Here is a 17074-nt window from a genome sequence, read left to right as displayed (position 1 = left end):
ATCCAACATTTTTTGATATGTTATGTTTTCATTTTCATTCACTCTATGTATTTTAAATTGGACCTTACAGACTCTTTGGGAATAGCCTTCCCAGTAGAATCTATATGACTCCATATGTACAAGAAGTAGTTTTCTTAAGCCAAGATATAGTTCAGCATCAAAGATCAGCTAGGAAATAAATAAATTAACACCCCTTCAATTCAACTACTGCAAAAATCAAGTGCTTAAGGGAGAAACACCTGCCAATTAAGTGAAGACATCAGACGAAGATAAAACATATAAAGCATTTCAGATTTCTGGATAACTCTTGATCTTGAAAATTATGCTGTTTAAAAAGAATAAATATTTCCCGAATCTTACCTGCAGCATTACAACACTGTCACCTTCAAACATATCTGTGTCACATTTTAAGCCTGAGATTCGGTTTTCCATCATGTAACCCTATTGCCAAAAAAAAAGAAAAGCAGATTTTAAATTTGCAGTCCCATCATTATAAAGGACTAATATTTTCTTTGAAATTAAATACACACAATTGAAAAAAAGAAAATAACTCTATTTCTCCTACCCAGAATAGCCATTCTAAGAATTTTGACCCATCCCATGAGCTTTTGGTCCATAAATATTATTTGAGGGTATGGCCTTTGTTGGTAGTAAAAACATTTGAAAACAACCATGTCACATTTTTCCAAAATATTTCAACAAATTATGCTAATTTTTTCTCTTTCTCTTCCAAATCTTATGAATTTGAATAAATGTCAAGGTATTTGTGATTATACCCCACAATATGCAGGAGAAGGATGCCTCCCCCACCCAAACCCTTTTTTAATCAGTAAATATACCTATGATTCCTGGGAGACAACATAAAAAATCCTAAATTGCCACTCTGCCTCTTCATGTCATTAAATATTCTGCATCATAAATATACACTCCAGCTTCCACCTAGTTTTTTACTTTTTTTCTTTTCTCACTTCCTGAAATCCTTATTTAAATGGCGGTAGCCTGCTGCTCCTTTCCAAAGTGGTGAAGTGTTTCTGCACACACACTGGGAGAATCAGCTGCTCCAGAGAAAGCTGATCAGCCCCAGGCCAGACGTGGAGGGAGCAGAGTTGCCCGCGTTTGGCCACAGGCCCTTCCCCCTCTCAAGGCCTCTGTGCTCTCTTTCTTCCAGGCCATTGTCCTCCCCCTTAACTCTCAGAATCCTTCCCACTCTCAGAATCTGCTTCCAAATCAGCCCTACCATGTAAGTTACATCACAGGCGGCTGTCGCATCACCTCTCCCAGGAGTATGTGCACTTAGCACTTTGGCTCTGTCTAGAAACGACAAGATTCAGCCCCTGTTGGAATTTTCAAGCCACATGGGCCAGGGAGGGTCACACACGGTGCTCCCGTGGGCAGCCGTATACTCCAACCTCAAGGTACCCATTATCCTTGGGGTATCTGCTTCATTTCTGAAAACGGCCACTTGAGTCACAGAAGTGGGCACTCTGGGCTCCCACTGCCTGCAGAGCCTGGAGTCCTGTGAGCATCCCTGCTTTCCTGTCCCGGAGCCATCCTCTGATGCCCCGCTGCTTCCCCTGGTCCGCCTCTGCATCACGGCAGTCCGGGCAGGCCCTCTGCACGGTGTTAGTTTACAGAAGCAAAGGCATCTTCACAAACCCTCAGGAATCCTTCATAACTTTCATAAAGGTAAACTGATTATATTTATGGAAACAGAAGTTGGTGGCATTTCCAGCCTGGAGAAGTTCAGCCTTGTCTCCCCTCCCCCACCATAACCACAGGGTAAACCCCCTCATTCCCGGGCAAACCACATGAGATCAGGTTCTGACTGTGATCAGGCCCCAGAGTGTTTCCCCTTCAAGGGAGTAGCTGACTCACTTTCACCATCAGCATTCTACCATTTACCGAGTATCTGCCACGAGCCAGATACTGAGCTGGGTGCTTGACCCAGACTTCGTTTTATTATTTCACTTAATCCTTTTCCTCCTCTCAATAGCCCTGTGAGGTAGGTGTTACCCCATTTTACAGATGAAGAGAGCAAGGCTCAAGGGCTATGTTGGAATGTTTTTGAATAACCCCTCAAGTTCTGGTATGGAAAAGACGAACATGAGACCTACCACCTCAGACTTGGGAAGAAGCTGTTATATATAAGAAGCACACCTGCTAAAGGCTCAAAATAATAATTTTGAAGAAATAAAGTACTTTTTCCTTGATCATTTTGCTCTGGTCTCTTCCAGCAAGAGAGGGAGAAACAGGTTCTCTGTTGTTCTGACATTTTTGAAATGTTCACACCCTGCCCTGGAAACCAGGCCATCAGGGATTTAAAATAACCCGAGCAGTGGCTCATTCAAAAAGCAGCAGAGTGGAGGAGCTTCGCGATGGCAGAGAAGTAAGACGTGGAGATCACCTTCCTCCCCACAAATACATCAGAAATACATCTACACGTGGAACAGCTCCTACAGAACACCTACTGAACGCTGGCAGAAGACCTCGGACCTCCCAAAAGGCAAGAAACTCCCCATGTACCTGGGTAGGGCAAAAGAAAAAAGAAAAAACAGAGACAAAGAATAGGGTGGGGACCTGCACCAGTGGGAGGGAGCCGTGAAGGAGGAAAGGTTTCCTACATCAGGAGGCCCCTTCGCGGGAGGAGACTGCGGGAGGCGACTGCGGGAGGCGGAGGGGGAAAGCTTCGGCGCCGCGGAGGAGAGCGCAGCCACAGGGGTGCGGAGGGAAAAGCGGGGAGATTCCCGCACAGAGGATCGGTGCCGACCGGCACTCACCAGCCCGGGCGGGGAGGGACTGGGAGCTGAGGCTCGGGCTTCAAAGGCCGGAGGTCGGACCCCAGGGAGAGGACTGGCGGTGTGAACACAGCCTGAAGGGGTTAGTGCGCCACAGCTGGCCGGGAGGGAGTCCGGGAAAGTCTGGAGCTGCCGAAGAGGCAAGAGACCATTGTTTCGGGGTGCGCGAGGAGAGGGGATTAAGAGCACCGCTTAAAGGAGCTCCAGAGACGGGCGTGAGCCGCGGCTAAAAGCGCAGACCACAGAGCTGGGCATGAGACGCTAAGGCTGCTGCTGCCGCCACCAAGAAGCCTGTGTGCCACCACAGGTCACTCTCCACACCTCCCCTCCCGGGAGCCTGTGCAGCCCGCCACTGCCAGGATCCCGGGATCCAGGGACAACTTCCCTGGGAGAACGCACGGTGCACCTCAGGCTGGTGCAACGTCACGCTGGCCTCTGCCGCCGCAGACTCGCCCCGCACTCCGTGCCCCTCCCTCCCCCCCCGCCCCCCCCCCCGGCCTCAGTGAGCCAGAGTCCCCGAAACAGCTGCTCCTTTAACCCCATCCTGTCTGAGCGAAAATCAGACGCCCTCAGGCGACCTACAGGCAGAGGCGGGGCCAAATCCAAAGCTGAACCCCGGGAGCTGTGCAAACAAAGAAGAGAAAGGAAAATCTCTCCCAGCAGCCTCAGGAGCAGCGGATTAAATCTCCACAATCAACTTGATGTACCTGCATCTGTGGAATACCTGAATAGACAACAAATCATCCCAAATTGAGGAGGTGAACTTTGAGAACAAGATTTATGATTTTTCCCCTTATCCTCTTTTTGTGAGTGTGTATGTGTATGCTTCTGTGTGATTTTGTCTCTGTAGTTTTGCTTTTACCATTTGTCTGATGATTCTGTCTGTCCGTTTTTCTTTTTCTTCCTTTTTTTTACTATAGTTTTTAGCGCTTGTTAGCATTGGTGGATTTGTTTTTTGGTTTGGTTGCTCTCTTCTTTCCTTCTTTCTTTCTTTTTTTATAACTTTAAATTTTTTTAATAATTATTTTTTATTTCAATAACTTTATTTTGTTTTATATTCTTTTCTTTCTTTCTTCCTTTCTTCCTTCCTCCCTCTCTCTCTCTCTCTCTCTCCCTCCCTCCCTCCCTCCCTCTCTCTCTCTCTCTCTCTTTCTTTCTTTCTTCCTTTTATTCTGAGCCATGTTGATGACAGGCTCTTGGCGCTCCAGCCAGGCATCAGGGCTGTGCCTCTGAGGTGGGAGAGCCAAGTTCAGAACATTGGTCCACAACAGACCTCCCAGCTCCACGTAATATCAAACGGCGAAAATCTCCCAGAGATATCCATCTCAATGCCAAGCCCCAGCTCCACTCAATGACCAGCAAGCTACAGTGCTGGACACCCTATGCCAAACAACTAGCAAGACAGGAACACAACCCCACCCATTAGCAGAGAGGCTGCCTAAAATCATAATAAGGTCACAGACACCCCAAAACACACCACCAGACGTGGACCTGGCCACCAGAAAGACAAGACCCAGCCTCATCCACCAGAACACAGGCACTAGTCCCTTCCACCACGAAGCCTACACAACCCACAAAACCAACCTTAGCCACTGGGGGCAGACACCAAAAACAATAGGAACTACAAACCTGCAGCCTGCGAAAATGAGACCCCAAACACAGTAAGATAAGCAAAATGAGAAGACAGAGAAACACACAGCAGATGAAGGAGCAAGGTAAAAACCCATCAGATCTAACAAATGAAGAGGAAATAGGCAGTCTACCTGAAAAAGAATTCAGAATACTGATAGTAAAGATGATCCAAAATCTTGGAAATAGAATGGAGAAAATACAAGAAAAGTTTAACAAGGATCTCGAAGAACTAAAGCGCTAATAAACAATGATGAACAACACAATAAGTGCAATTAAAAATTGTCCAGAAGGGATCAATAGCAGAATAACTGAGGCAGAAGAAAGGATAAGTGACCTGGAAGATAAAATAGTGGAAATAACTACTGCAGAGCAGAATAAAGAAAAAAGAATGAAAAGAACTCAGGACAGTCTCAGAGACCTCTGGGACAACATTAAACGCACCAACATTCGAATTATAGGGGTCACAGAAGAAGAAGAGAAAAAGAAAGGGCCTGAGAAAATATTTGAAGAGATTATAGTTGAAAACTTCCCTAATATGGGAAAGGAAATAGTTAATCAAGTACAGGAAACACAGAGAGTCCCATACAGGATAAATCCAAGGAGAAACATGTCAAGACACATATTAATCAAACTATCAAAAATTAAATACAAAGAAAAAATATTAAAAGCAGCAAGGGAAAAACAGCAAATAGCACACAAGGGAATCCCCATAAGGTTAACAGCTGATCTTTCAGGAGAAACTCTGCAAGCCAGAAGGGAGTGGCAGGACATATTTAAAGTGATGAAGGGGAAAAACCTACAACCAAGATTACTCTACCCAGCAAGGATCTCATTCAGATTTGACGGAGAAATTTAAAACTTTACAGACAAGCAAAAGCCAAGAGAATTCAGCACCACCAAACCAGCTTTACAACAAATGATAAAGGAACTTCTCTAGGCAGGAAACACAAGAGAAGAAAAAGACCTACAATAACAAACCCAAAACAATTAAGAAAATGGTAATAGGAACATACATATTGATATTACCTTACATGTAAGTGGATTCAACGCTCCAACCAAAAGACACAGACTGGCTGAAAGGATACAAAAACAAGACCTGTATATACGCTGTCTACAAGAGACCCACTTCAGACCTAGGGACACATACAGACTGAAAGTAAGGGGATGGAAAAAGATACTCCACGCAAATGGAAATCAAAAGAAAGCTGGAGTAGCAATTCTCATATCAGACAAAATACATTTTAAAATAAAGACTATTAAAGAGACAAAGAAGGACACTACGTAAAGATCAAGGGATTGATCCAAGAAGAAAATGTAACAATTGTAAATATTTATTCACCCAACATAGGAGCAACTCAATACATAAGGCAAATACTAACAGCCATAAAAGGGGAAATCGACAGTAACACAATCATAGTAGGGGATGTTAACACCCCACTTTCACCAATGGACAGGACATCCAAAGTGAAAATAGATAAGGAAACACAAGCTTTAAATGATACATTAAAAAAGATGGGCTTAATCGATATTTAAAGGATATTCCAACCAAAAACAACAGAATACACTTTCTTCTCAAGTGCTCATGGAACATTCTCCAGGACAGATCATATCTTGGGTCACAGATCAAGCCTTCTTAAATTTAAGAAAATTGAAATCGTACCAAGTATCTTTTCAGACCACAATGCTATGAGACTAGATATCAATTACAGGAAAAAGTCTGCAAAAAATCCAAAACACATGGAGGCTAAACGATACACTACTTAATAACCAAGAGATCACTGAAGAAATCAAGAGGAAATCAAAAAATACCTGGAAACAAATGACAATGAAAACATGACGACCCAAAACCTATGGGATGCAGCAAAAGCAGTTCTAATAGGCAAGTTTATAGCAATACAATCCTACCTTAAGAAACAAGAAACATCTCAAATAAACAACCTAACCTTACACCTAAGGCAGTTAGACAAAGAAAACAAAATACCCCAAAGTTAGCAGAAGGAAAGAAATCATAAAGATCAGATCAGAAATAAATGAAAAAGAAATGAAGAAAACGATAGCAAAGATCAATAAAACTAAAAGCTGGTTCTTTGAGAAGATAAACAAAATTGATAAACCATTAGCCAGACTCATCAAGAAAAAAAGGGAGAAGACTCAAAACAATAGAATTAGAAATGAAAAAGGAGAAGTAACAACTGACACTGCAGAAATACAAAGGATCAAGAGAGATTACTACAAGCAACTCTATGATAATAAAATGGACACCCTGGAAGAAATGAACAAATTCTTAGAAATGCACAACGTTCTGAGACTGAACCAGGAAGAAATAGAAAATATGAACAGACCAATCACAAGCACTGAAATTGAAACTGTGATTAAAAATCTTCCAGCAAACAAAAGCCCACAACCAGATGGCTTCACAGGCGAATTGTATCAAACATTTAGAGACAAGCTAACACCTGTCCTTCTCAAACTCTTCCAAAATATAGCAGAGGGAGGAAACTCCCAAACTGATTCTACGAGGCCACCGTCACCCTGATACCAAAACCAGACAAAGAGGTCACAAAGAAAGAAAACTACAGGCCAATATCACTGGTGAACATAGATGCAAACGCTCCTCAACAAAATACTAGCCAACAGAATCCAACAGCACATTAAAAGGATCATACACCATGATCAAGTGGGGTTTATCCCAGGAATGCAAGGATTCTTCAATATATGCAAATCGATCAATGTGATACACCATATTAACAACTTGAAGGAGAAAAACCATATGATCATCTCAGTAGATGCAGAGAAAGCTTTAGACAAAATTCAACACCCATTTATGATAAAAACCCTCCAGAAAGTAGGCATAGAGGGAACTTACCTCAACATAATAAAGACCATATATGACAAACCCACAGCCAACATCGTCCTCAATGGTGAAAAACTGAAACCATTTCCACTAAGATCAGGAACAAGACAAGGTTGCCCACTCTCACCACTATTATTCAACATAGTTTTGGAAGGTTTAGCCACAGCAATCGGAGAGGAAAAAGAAATAAAAGGAATCCAAATTGGAAAAGAAGAAGTAAAGCTGTCATGGTTTGCAGATGACATGATACTATACACAGAGAATCCTAAAGATGCTATCAGAAAACTACTAGAGCTAATCGATGAATTTGGTAAAGTAGCAGGATACAAAATTAATGCACAGAAATCTCTTGCATTTCTATACACTAATGATGAAAAATCTGAAAGTGAAATTAAGAAAACACTCCCATTTACCATTGCAACAAAAAGAATAAAATACCTAGGAATAAACCTACCTAAGGAGACAAAAGACCTGTATGAAGATAATTATAAGACATTGATGAAAGAAATTAAAGATGATACAAATAGATGGAGAGATATATCGTGTTCTTGGATTGGAAGAATCAACATTGTGAAAATGACTATACTACACAACGCAATCTACAGATTCAATGCAATTCCTATCAAACTACCAATGGCATTTTTCACAGAACTAGAACAAAAAATCTCACAATTTGTATGGAAACACAAAATACCCTGAATAGCCAAAGCAATCTTGACAAAGAAAACGGAGCTGGAGGACTCAGGCTCCCTGACTTCAGACTATACTACAAAGCTACAGTAATCAAGACAGTATGGTACTGGCACAAAAACAGAAATATAGATCAATGGAACAGGATAGAAAGCCCAGAGATAACTCCACGCACATATGGTCACCTTATCTTTGATAAGGAAGCAAGAATATACAGTGGAGAAAAGACAGCCTTTCAATAAGTGGTGCTGGGAAAACTGGACAGCTACATGTAAAAGAATGAAATTAGAACACTTGTAACACCATACACAAAAATAAACTCAAATTGGATTAAAGACCTAAATGTAAGGCCAGACACTATCAAACCCTTAGAAGAAAACATAGGCAGAACACTCTATGACATAAATCACAGCAAGATCCTTTTTGACCCACCTCCTAGAGAAATGGAAATAAAAACAAAAATAAACAAATGGGACCTAATGAAACTTAAAAGCTTTTTCACAGCAAAGGAAACCATAAACAAGATGAAAAGACAACCCTCAGAATGGGAGAAAATATTTGCAAATGAAGCAACTGACAAAGGATTAATCTCCAAAATTTACAAGCAGCTCATGCAGCTCAATATCAAAAAACAACCCAATCCAAAAATGGGCAGAAGACCGAAATAGACATTTCTCCCAAGAAGATATACAGATTGCCAACAAACAGGTGAAAGGATGCTCAACATCATTAATCATTAGAGAATTGCAAATCAAAACTACAATGAGATATCATCTCACACCAGTCAGAATGGCCATCATCAAAAAATCTACAAACAATAAATGCTGGAGAGGGTGTGGAAAAAAGGGAACCCTGTTGCACCGTTGGTTGGAATGTAAATTGATACAACCACTATGGACAACAGTATGGAGGTTCCTTAAAAAACTAAAGATAGAACTACCATATGACCCAGCAATCCCACTACTGGGCATATACCCTGAGAAAACCATAATTCAAAAAGTCATGTACCACAATGTTCACTGCAGCTCTATTTACAATAGGCAGGACATGGAAGGAACCTAAGTGTCCACGACAGATGAATGGATAAAGAAGATGTGGCACATATATGCAATGGAATATTATGCAGCCATAAAAAGAAACGAAATTGAGTTATTTGTAGTGAGGTGGATGGACCTAGAGTCTGTCATACAGAAGTAAGTCAGAAAGAGAAAAACAAATACCATATGCTAACACATATATATGGAATCTAAAAAAAAAAAAAAAGGTCATGTAGAACCTAGGGGCAAGATGGGAATAAAGATGCAGACCTACTAGAGAATGGACTTGAGGACACAGCGGGGGGATGGGTAAGCTGGGACAAAGTGACAGAGTGGCATGGACTTATATACACTACCACATGTAAAATAGACAGCTAGTGGGAAGCAGCCGCGTAGCACAGGGAGATCAGCTCGGTGCTTTGTAACCACCTAGAGAGGTGGGATAGGGAGGGTGCAAGGGAGGGAGACACAGGAGGGAAGAGATATGGAGATTTATGTATATGTATAACTGATTCACTTTGTTATAAAGCAGAAACTAACACACCATTGTAAAGCAATTATACTCCAATAAAGATGTTAAAAAAAAAAAAGCAGCAGAATCAGCACTGGAATCCCACCATCTCTCACAGAGCAGGCACTGGAATCCTGTGAAAGTAAAGATGCTTTATGTTCCTGTGTTAGTTCTTCACGTGGAATATAATTTATTTCTCTTCTAGATGATGAAACTCAGCTTTGAACATCCCTCCTCATTTAAAAATTTAGTAAAACCGTGTGACTTATCCTGATGATTCCAGACTCTCCAGGGCCCTGTCAGACCCCAGGTATCAAGGCTCACAGCCCTCACAGAGCTTGCAGGCAACAAAAATGAAGCAGCAGAAAGGCCAACTGCCTGCGAGGCAGTGGCCAAGGCCAACACATCGCCTCCAATCTCCTGAAACTAGCAGGGGCAGAGTTATGATCTAATTTCCTTAGAACAGGCTGGAGAGGCCCATCCTCATAAAAGTCTAAATCCTTGGCATAGCTGAGGTGACCCATTTAGAAACTAATTAGGTTCAAAAAAGTCATGGTCATCCTTGTTGTGCATGAATGTGTCTGACAGTTTAGGGAAAGACACGCCACGTCGAGAAGTTTCTGACTGGGGACTTGCTTTCATCTTCCTGAGGAGGTTAAATTCTGAATGTGGAGCCCCTAACTCTTTGGGGACAAACGAGTATAAGCAGAGTGTGTGTGTGTGTGTGTGTGTGTGTGTGTGTGACACTTTCTAATTAAAAAAGAACTTTTAAAATGAATTCCTAAAAGCAATATATAAGTGCTATAAAAAACAAACCCACCAGAAAAAAGGAAAAGAGAAGAAAAAGTCATCCATAATCTCATGATGTGGGAAATAAAAGGATGCCTGAGACAGAAAGACCCCAAGAAAAATGCTGGTCGGGAATGGAGGATCAAAAGGATGGAGGTAGATGTTGCAGGGATGCAGGTGGGGAGAGCCCCAGAAATCAACAGAGCAGATCTGGGCAAAGGGAGCCATGGAGTGTTCCAGAGGGAGGAGAGATATGACAGCATAGGAGAAATAGTCAGAGGAGACTGAGGAGGGAGTCGGGGGTGAGGAAAGCCAGAAACAGGGGAGGAAGCCAGAGGAAAGTAAGAGGGCTGGATTTGGGGAAGGAGGAAGAACGCTGACCTTGTAGTCACCCACAGCAAGTATGGGTGGCGAATTGAGGGACAGTCCTGGGTTCTGAGGTCGGAGACACCTGCAATGTCAGGTCATCACTCAGCACCTTCACAAGGCTTTACAAACCAGCACCACAGGATGAGCTGAGAGAAAGGACAGCCGTGAAGGCCTTTGCTGAGGACTGATTTTATGTTCTGTGTTACACAGGAGCTATCTTTTCCACCCTTCACAACAGCGTCTCAGCACCCTGGTTTTAGGGATGAGGAAGCTGCGGGTCCCTGAGGTTTTCCCACTCCGCTCCAGCCTTCCCTGAGGTTTTGCAACACTGATCCCTCTGTCTGGAACACTCTCCCCAGATCGCCGGGTGGCTGTCTCCCTCGCCCCACGCCCGTCTGGACCACAGGGAGGCTGTCTCTGGTCCTTCTGTCTGAACCAGCTCCCTCACCCTCCACCATCACTCCTGTCTCCTCACTGCAATCTATTTTCCATCATAGCTTTTCATTCTATTATAATTATATAATAGGAATGCTAGAATCTACTCCTTAGAAATATATTTATTGCCTGTTTGCCCCTTGCGGACTGTACACTCCGTGAGGGCACGGACTTTGCCCCATTCACCACTGCTTCCCCAGCATGGAGATGAGACCTGGCACACCATACGGGCACAATATAGTATCTGCAACCAACTGGGGGAAATAACGTGGGTAGGTGGTGAAACGGGGTTGGAACCCCGAGCCACCCAACTCTGCTGCCCACCTGTGCTCTTCTCTATAAAGCAGACAGGCGTCTGGACAGAGGGACATGGAAGTGGATGGGGAGGTGAAGAGACAAACCAGAAGACAAAGATACGGGATCCCTCTGCCAGCCCCGTCCTGGCAGGAGTTGCAAAGCCCAGGAGCCTGTGTGGACAGAGGGGCAAGGCTGCTCATGCTCTGATAGAGATCACAAAGGTCAAAGGCCATGGGGACAGAATAGGACACAGAGCCCATGGCTGGGCAGAGAAGGGCCAGGATCTCAGTGTCCAAGCTGGGCATCAAGTAGCAGCAGGGCTGGCACGAGGAGGGGGCAGGGACAAGGGGGCAGCTGAGGCCCAGGGAAACTGCTACCCGAGGCCGCAGGTGATCCCGGCTCAAACCTCTGGGGGTGGATGAGGCTGACTTTGAGACAGGGTAGATCCGTTCATACGTGGACCTGCCCTCCTGTATGGTGTTGCTGAAAGTTGATGGAACACAGTTAAGGATAACACAGCTGCAGCTTCGAGAAGGGCCGCAAAACGGTTAACGTAAACCTTGCCTCAGTTTCCCGGCCCGGATGCTGAGTGGTGTCGTCTGAACGGTCAGTGTCCCTGACTCTCCTGGTGGGGCTCAAACAAGGGGTGACTCAAGCTCCCCCAGAGGGTACAGGGACCCTCGAATCAGCCCAGCCGCGGCCCGCCTGACCTTACAGGTTGGGGGGAAGAAAGGAGCCTTCCGGCCCAGCGACAAGCAGCAAACAGCTGTCCTGGGGGCGGGTGGAGGGAGGAGGACACAGGGGACAATGACTCGGCACTTGGAGGGACACTGAGGAGGTGCCCGAGATGACAGCAGAGAGCGGCCCCCTGCAGTGGCCACGTGAGCCCAGAAGGAGAGGCAGCACTTCGTCACAGACTTGACACCTGACGGGGTCCCCGGAGCCGGGAGAAGAGCCGAGTTCTGGCGACAGTGGCCCCCGTACTTGGGTTCACGGCACACACAGGGGCTGTGGCCCCAGATTCAGAGTAGAAAAGGCCAGGCAAGGGCCCCGCCATCTCCGTCAACGCTCGCTCACCTCCCTGGAGACAAAGCTGCTGCCCTCACCTCCTCCAAGCTGGCACCTCCCTGGAGCCTCCCTCCAAGGCCCAGGTAGGCCCATCCCAGGTGAGGAATTTGCACTCAGTCTCTTCTTGCCATAGATGGAAAAGACCCATCAGCGCCGAGAGGAAGGCCAGGAACCACGGTTCAGGGCATCGTGACAGTATCAGCATCACACTGTTTCCCTCCCAAAGCACGTCTCTCCCAGAGCCAACACCTGTGAGACCTGCTTCTGCCCAGGAGGAGGAGGGCCTCCTCAGTGCCTAGGATGCCAAGGAAACTGCTTCTTCCGTGGGGCTTTCTAGAAGAGTCTGAAGTACTCTAGGGAAATGACCAGGGCTGCACTTCCTGTTCTCTCCTCCTACCCCTGCCCGGGGCATTTCTCCTCCATCTTCCAGCCACAGGCCTCCCTCACTCCCTCTTAGGATTCTGTTTCCAGCCTCACGATTGTCTCAGCTTTAACTGGGGAGCCAAAGAGGCCCATTCGGCAGGAGGACCGTGCATCACACATGGCTCTCGGCTCCTGTGTCCACGCCGAGAGCTCCTGATGCACGTGTGGTTGAAGCCTCGTGGGGGAGTGGACTGGGTTCTCACCCTGCCTGTCACGTGGGGAATCGCTCCATGGCAGGCCGGAAACTTTGGCCTCCAGTGTATCTCAAGTTAAAACTAAAGATTTACTCTGGGGAGGCCTGTAAGGATATGACAGAGAGTGTGTGCATGAGTGTGGCGTGTGTGTGTGTGTGTGTGTGTGTGTGTGTGTGTGTGTTGTGGGCTGAATTGTGTCCCCCCAAATTCCTATGTTGACGTCCTAACCTTCAGGACCTCAGATGTGACTGTATTTGGAGACAAGACCTGTGAAAATGTAATTAAGGTTAAATGAAGTCATTGGAGTGTGTCCTAATCCACAATGACTGCTGTCCTTGTAAGAAGAGGACATTAGGCACACAGAGGGAAGACTGTGTGAGGACACATGGAAGAGAAGACGGCCATCTACAGGCCAAGCAGAGAGGTCTCAGGAGAAACCAACCCGCCAACGCCTTGATTCGGACGTCTAGCCTCCAGAATTGTGAGAAAATAAATTTCTGTTGTTCAAGCCATTCGGCCTGAGGTACTTTGTTTTGGCAGCCTGAGCAGTGTGTCTGTGTGTGTGCAGTGTTATCTCAAATCTTGCTTGCTCTCCACCAGAGATAAATCAATGTGAACTGCTTCTCCAATGTGAATAAATCCTTTGGAGTCTTAGGAAATCCTTCTCTCAGCCATCCTCTCAAGGCACTCCCTAGCACCTTGGGTTTTCATTACAAAATGAAATGGTTGTTTCCATGATTTTTCTTCTCTTCCACTTTGGACTCCTGAGTGGGGGCCTTTGCTTATACATTTCAGGTTGGGGGCTGGGGAGATGAGAAAAAAGAGGGGAGTGAGGGAAGAAAGAGATTTCATCCCCCAAAAAGTGAATAATATTTTCCATCAGCTTACTTCACTCTAAATAAAAAAAAAAGAAATGTGGACTAGACAGAGGGAACTCTAAACTCCGTGCTCCCCAAGCCAACAGCATCCTCGGGGGACATGCAGGCCAGGATCTGGGAGGAAAGAGCACACTAGTTAGATGTGTTACTCTAGCCCTGCCTTCTGGGTTACATCGGGCCTCTTAGCAAGTAATTGTGAATGTCATTAAGGTTGTGTCCCATTTCAGTGAGGGCCCCATGAAACGTATTTTATGATTCAAAACTTTGTACACTGAAAGTTTAATATGTTCCTGCTGTTTTTAACATCTCTGATTTTTTTTACTATATGATTATGTTTAATAAATGTATCAGAAAAAATTAGAAACAGGCTTTCTTCCCCCCATCCCGCAAACAAATTGAGGGTAAATTTTGTTAATTTGAAGAAGAAAAAGACAAAATCAATCTTATCTTATTGGTTAAAGGAGGGTCAATGGAAAATAGACCAGCCAGGAAGGACTGGGTCTTAGGGTTGCATTAATTTTACACCGATGTTTCTCTGCCACCCTGAATGGGGAAAACCCCACATATATGGGCAGTTGGTGTGTGAGAGACTCACTGCACCCTTTCCTGTGACAGCCGTGATTGGGGTGGGGTCTTCTGAGAGCCCAGCTGATGATGGATGTTCTGATGGAGGTGATGACAAGTTGTCCCTCCCTGTCCTGTGTGTTTTGGGGTGACCCTGCACTCTCAGGGCTTATGAACTGGGGGGAGTGGGTGGGAGGGAATTCTTTCGTGGGTCCCATAACCAAATGTACACTGAGGGTCTCGCGCTGCAGGCGCTATGCCACACACTGCGAACCACAGACACGGTCCTGTCCTCAGGAGAGAGACAGGCATTGGTCAGGTAGACAAATAAAACAGGTAATTTAGGGCTTCCCTGGTGGCGCAGTGGTTGAGAGTCCGCCTGCCGATGCAGGGGACACGGGTTCGTGCCCTGGTCCAGGAAGATCCCACATGCCGCGGAGCGGCTGGGCCTGTGAGCCATGGCCGCTGAGCCTGCACGTCTGGAGCCTGTGCTCCGTAACGGGAGAGGCCACAACAGTGAGAGGCCCGCGTACCGCAAAAACAAACAAATAAAAAAACAGGTAATTTAAACATCTGTGGTAAGTGCAGAAAAGACAAGATCTGAGCTCCATGAGGAAAGAATAAACAAGAAAGACCTCTTCTAATCGAGATGCCAGAGAAAGTTTTCAGGGCTTAACTTGGAACCGTAAAGAAGAGAAATGGAGACAGAGTGATCCAGATGAGAGAAGAGCGTGTGCAAACACACTGTGGCCAAGAAGGAGCATAGAATGTTCAGGACTGGAAAGAAGGCTGGGTTGGAGGTGGTGAGTCAGAAGAGCAGCCCAAAGGTAAGGTTGGAAACAGGCATCAAGTGACTTGGGACCTCAAAAGGCATTTGGGGGATTCATTTTATGTTAGTTAAGGTGCAAAGTCATAAGATAATTTTAATCTTTGGAGTAAGATGACTTGTGATTTTAAAAGACAGTTCTAGGACTTCCCTCATGGCGCAGTGGTTAAGAATCCGCCTGCCAATGCAGGGGACACAGGTTCAAGCCCTGGTCCGGGAAGATGCCACATGCCACAGAGCAACAAAGCCCATGTGCCACAACTACTGAGCCCGCGTGCCGCAAATACTGAAGCCCGTGTGCCTATAGCCTGTGCTCTGCAACAAGAGAAGCCACTGCAATGAGAAGCCCACGCACCGCAACGAAGAGTAGCCCCCGCTTGCCGCAAGTAGAGAAAAGCCCACGCACAGCAATGAAGACCCAATGCAGCCAAATAAATAAAAGACAGCTTTAGCTGCTGAGTGATCACAGCCCACAGGAGGCGAGAGAGAAGGGGCTGGACTAGTTGGTTAAGATGGGAGACCTGGGTGGCCTGGAGTCAGAGGGAGAAGGGGTTGAACAGGGTTGGGTGCGTGCATGAGAAAGAGAAAGTCCAGGCCACATGAATGGCAGGTGTATGGTGTGGTATTTACCGAGTTGGAGCATCTTGCCAGAGGAGTCTGTCTGTGTGGAAAGATCAAACGTTCATATCTGTAAATGTTAGATGTGAGAATCGGAGAGACATCCAAGTGGCCTGGCCAAAATGAAGGCAAGATACAAGATTCTGCAGATGCAAAAAGATGTCTGGGATGGAGATACAGAGTCCTCACCATGTGAGTCTTCAAAACCAGTGGAAGGGACAGAATTATCAAGAGCGTAACTATACAGGGAAGAGAGGACCCAGGCTCATGTTATGGAAAATGCCAACATTCTGAGGGCAGGCAGAGGAGAACTGGCAGAGGAGACTAAGAAGACATAAAAGCAGAAAGAAAGCTGAGAGTATAGTGTCCTGAAAGCCTGGGAGAAGGGTGCATCCAGGAGGGAGGGGTCAACCACGATGAATGATCCTGGGAGCTCAGGTAGGTGAGGACCCAGAAGGATCCTGTGGGCTGAGCCTCAGGGAATCAACGCTGACTGGCCCAAAACAGTTTAAGTAGCATGGAGATGGGGAAGCCAGATTTGCTTGGGACATCTGTCACTGGCAATATGGCAGATGAGATAGTCTTTAACAAAAACTAAGTCTCCAGTAGAATCCATTGAAAATATGCTTGATAGAATATTTTTGAAAAATCATTTTGATGTATATCAAAGTGGTAAAGAGAAATACTCGGAGGCCAAACTCAGAGCATGAGTCCAAAATGGGGAGCAGGTGTTGAGGCCAGGTAAGAAGTTATATAAAGACATGTGTATAAATGTAGTCCTCTGGAAAACAATGCCTACCAAGGGTTAAGTGAGAAAACACCATCCCTCACTTAAGAAGATATTGAGGAAATTTGCTAGTCTCAGCTCTGGCTGTGAGTGGAGGGGAAGAAACATCTCTGCTGAATTTTTACCATGGTCTGCATTCCTACGGCTCTGGGGCCAGAATCCATACGACACCCTGAAAGCTCCAAGCAAGGAGCTAGTTCAAAGTGAGCTGAAGTCTCCAGGCATCCGGCAGAGGTAAATGCAGATCTTTTCTGGCCTGAAAGAACTACCAAGACAAAGTTCCAAAATTCATGGGCTCAAGAAAAAA

The 17074-nt window shown here is 45.4% G+C and overlaps 1 protein-coding gene and 1 long non-coding RNA gene across 2 annotated transcripts in view; one reads left to right on the top strand and one right to left on the bottom strand.

Annotated features, from left to right (window-relative positions):
* Positions 1-17074, bottom strand: part of ACOXL (acyl-CoA oxidase like) — a 371113-nt gene that overhangs the window by 141846 nt on the left and 212193 nt on the right. The window contains 1 exon segment of the mRNA XM_033401938.2: positions 361-441. Within this exon segment, the coding sequence (XP_033257829.1) occupies positions 361-441 (81 nt within the window).
* The window catches only part of LOC125960755 (uncharacterized), a 228180-nt gene that overhangs the window by 125864 nt on the left and 85242 nt on the right, over positions 1-17074 (top strand). The gene's annotated exons all lie outside the window — the stretch shown is intronic.

Source organism: Orcinus orca, chromosome 13, assembly GCF_937001465.1.
Source record: "Orcinus orca chromosome 13, mOrcOrc1.1, whole genome shotgun sequence".
Lineage (NCBI taxonomy): Eukaryota > Metazoa > Chordata > Mammalia > Artiodactyla > Delphinidae > Orcinus > Orcinus orca.
This window is presented reverse-complemented; position numbering and strand designations above follow the sequence as displayed.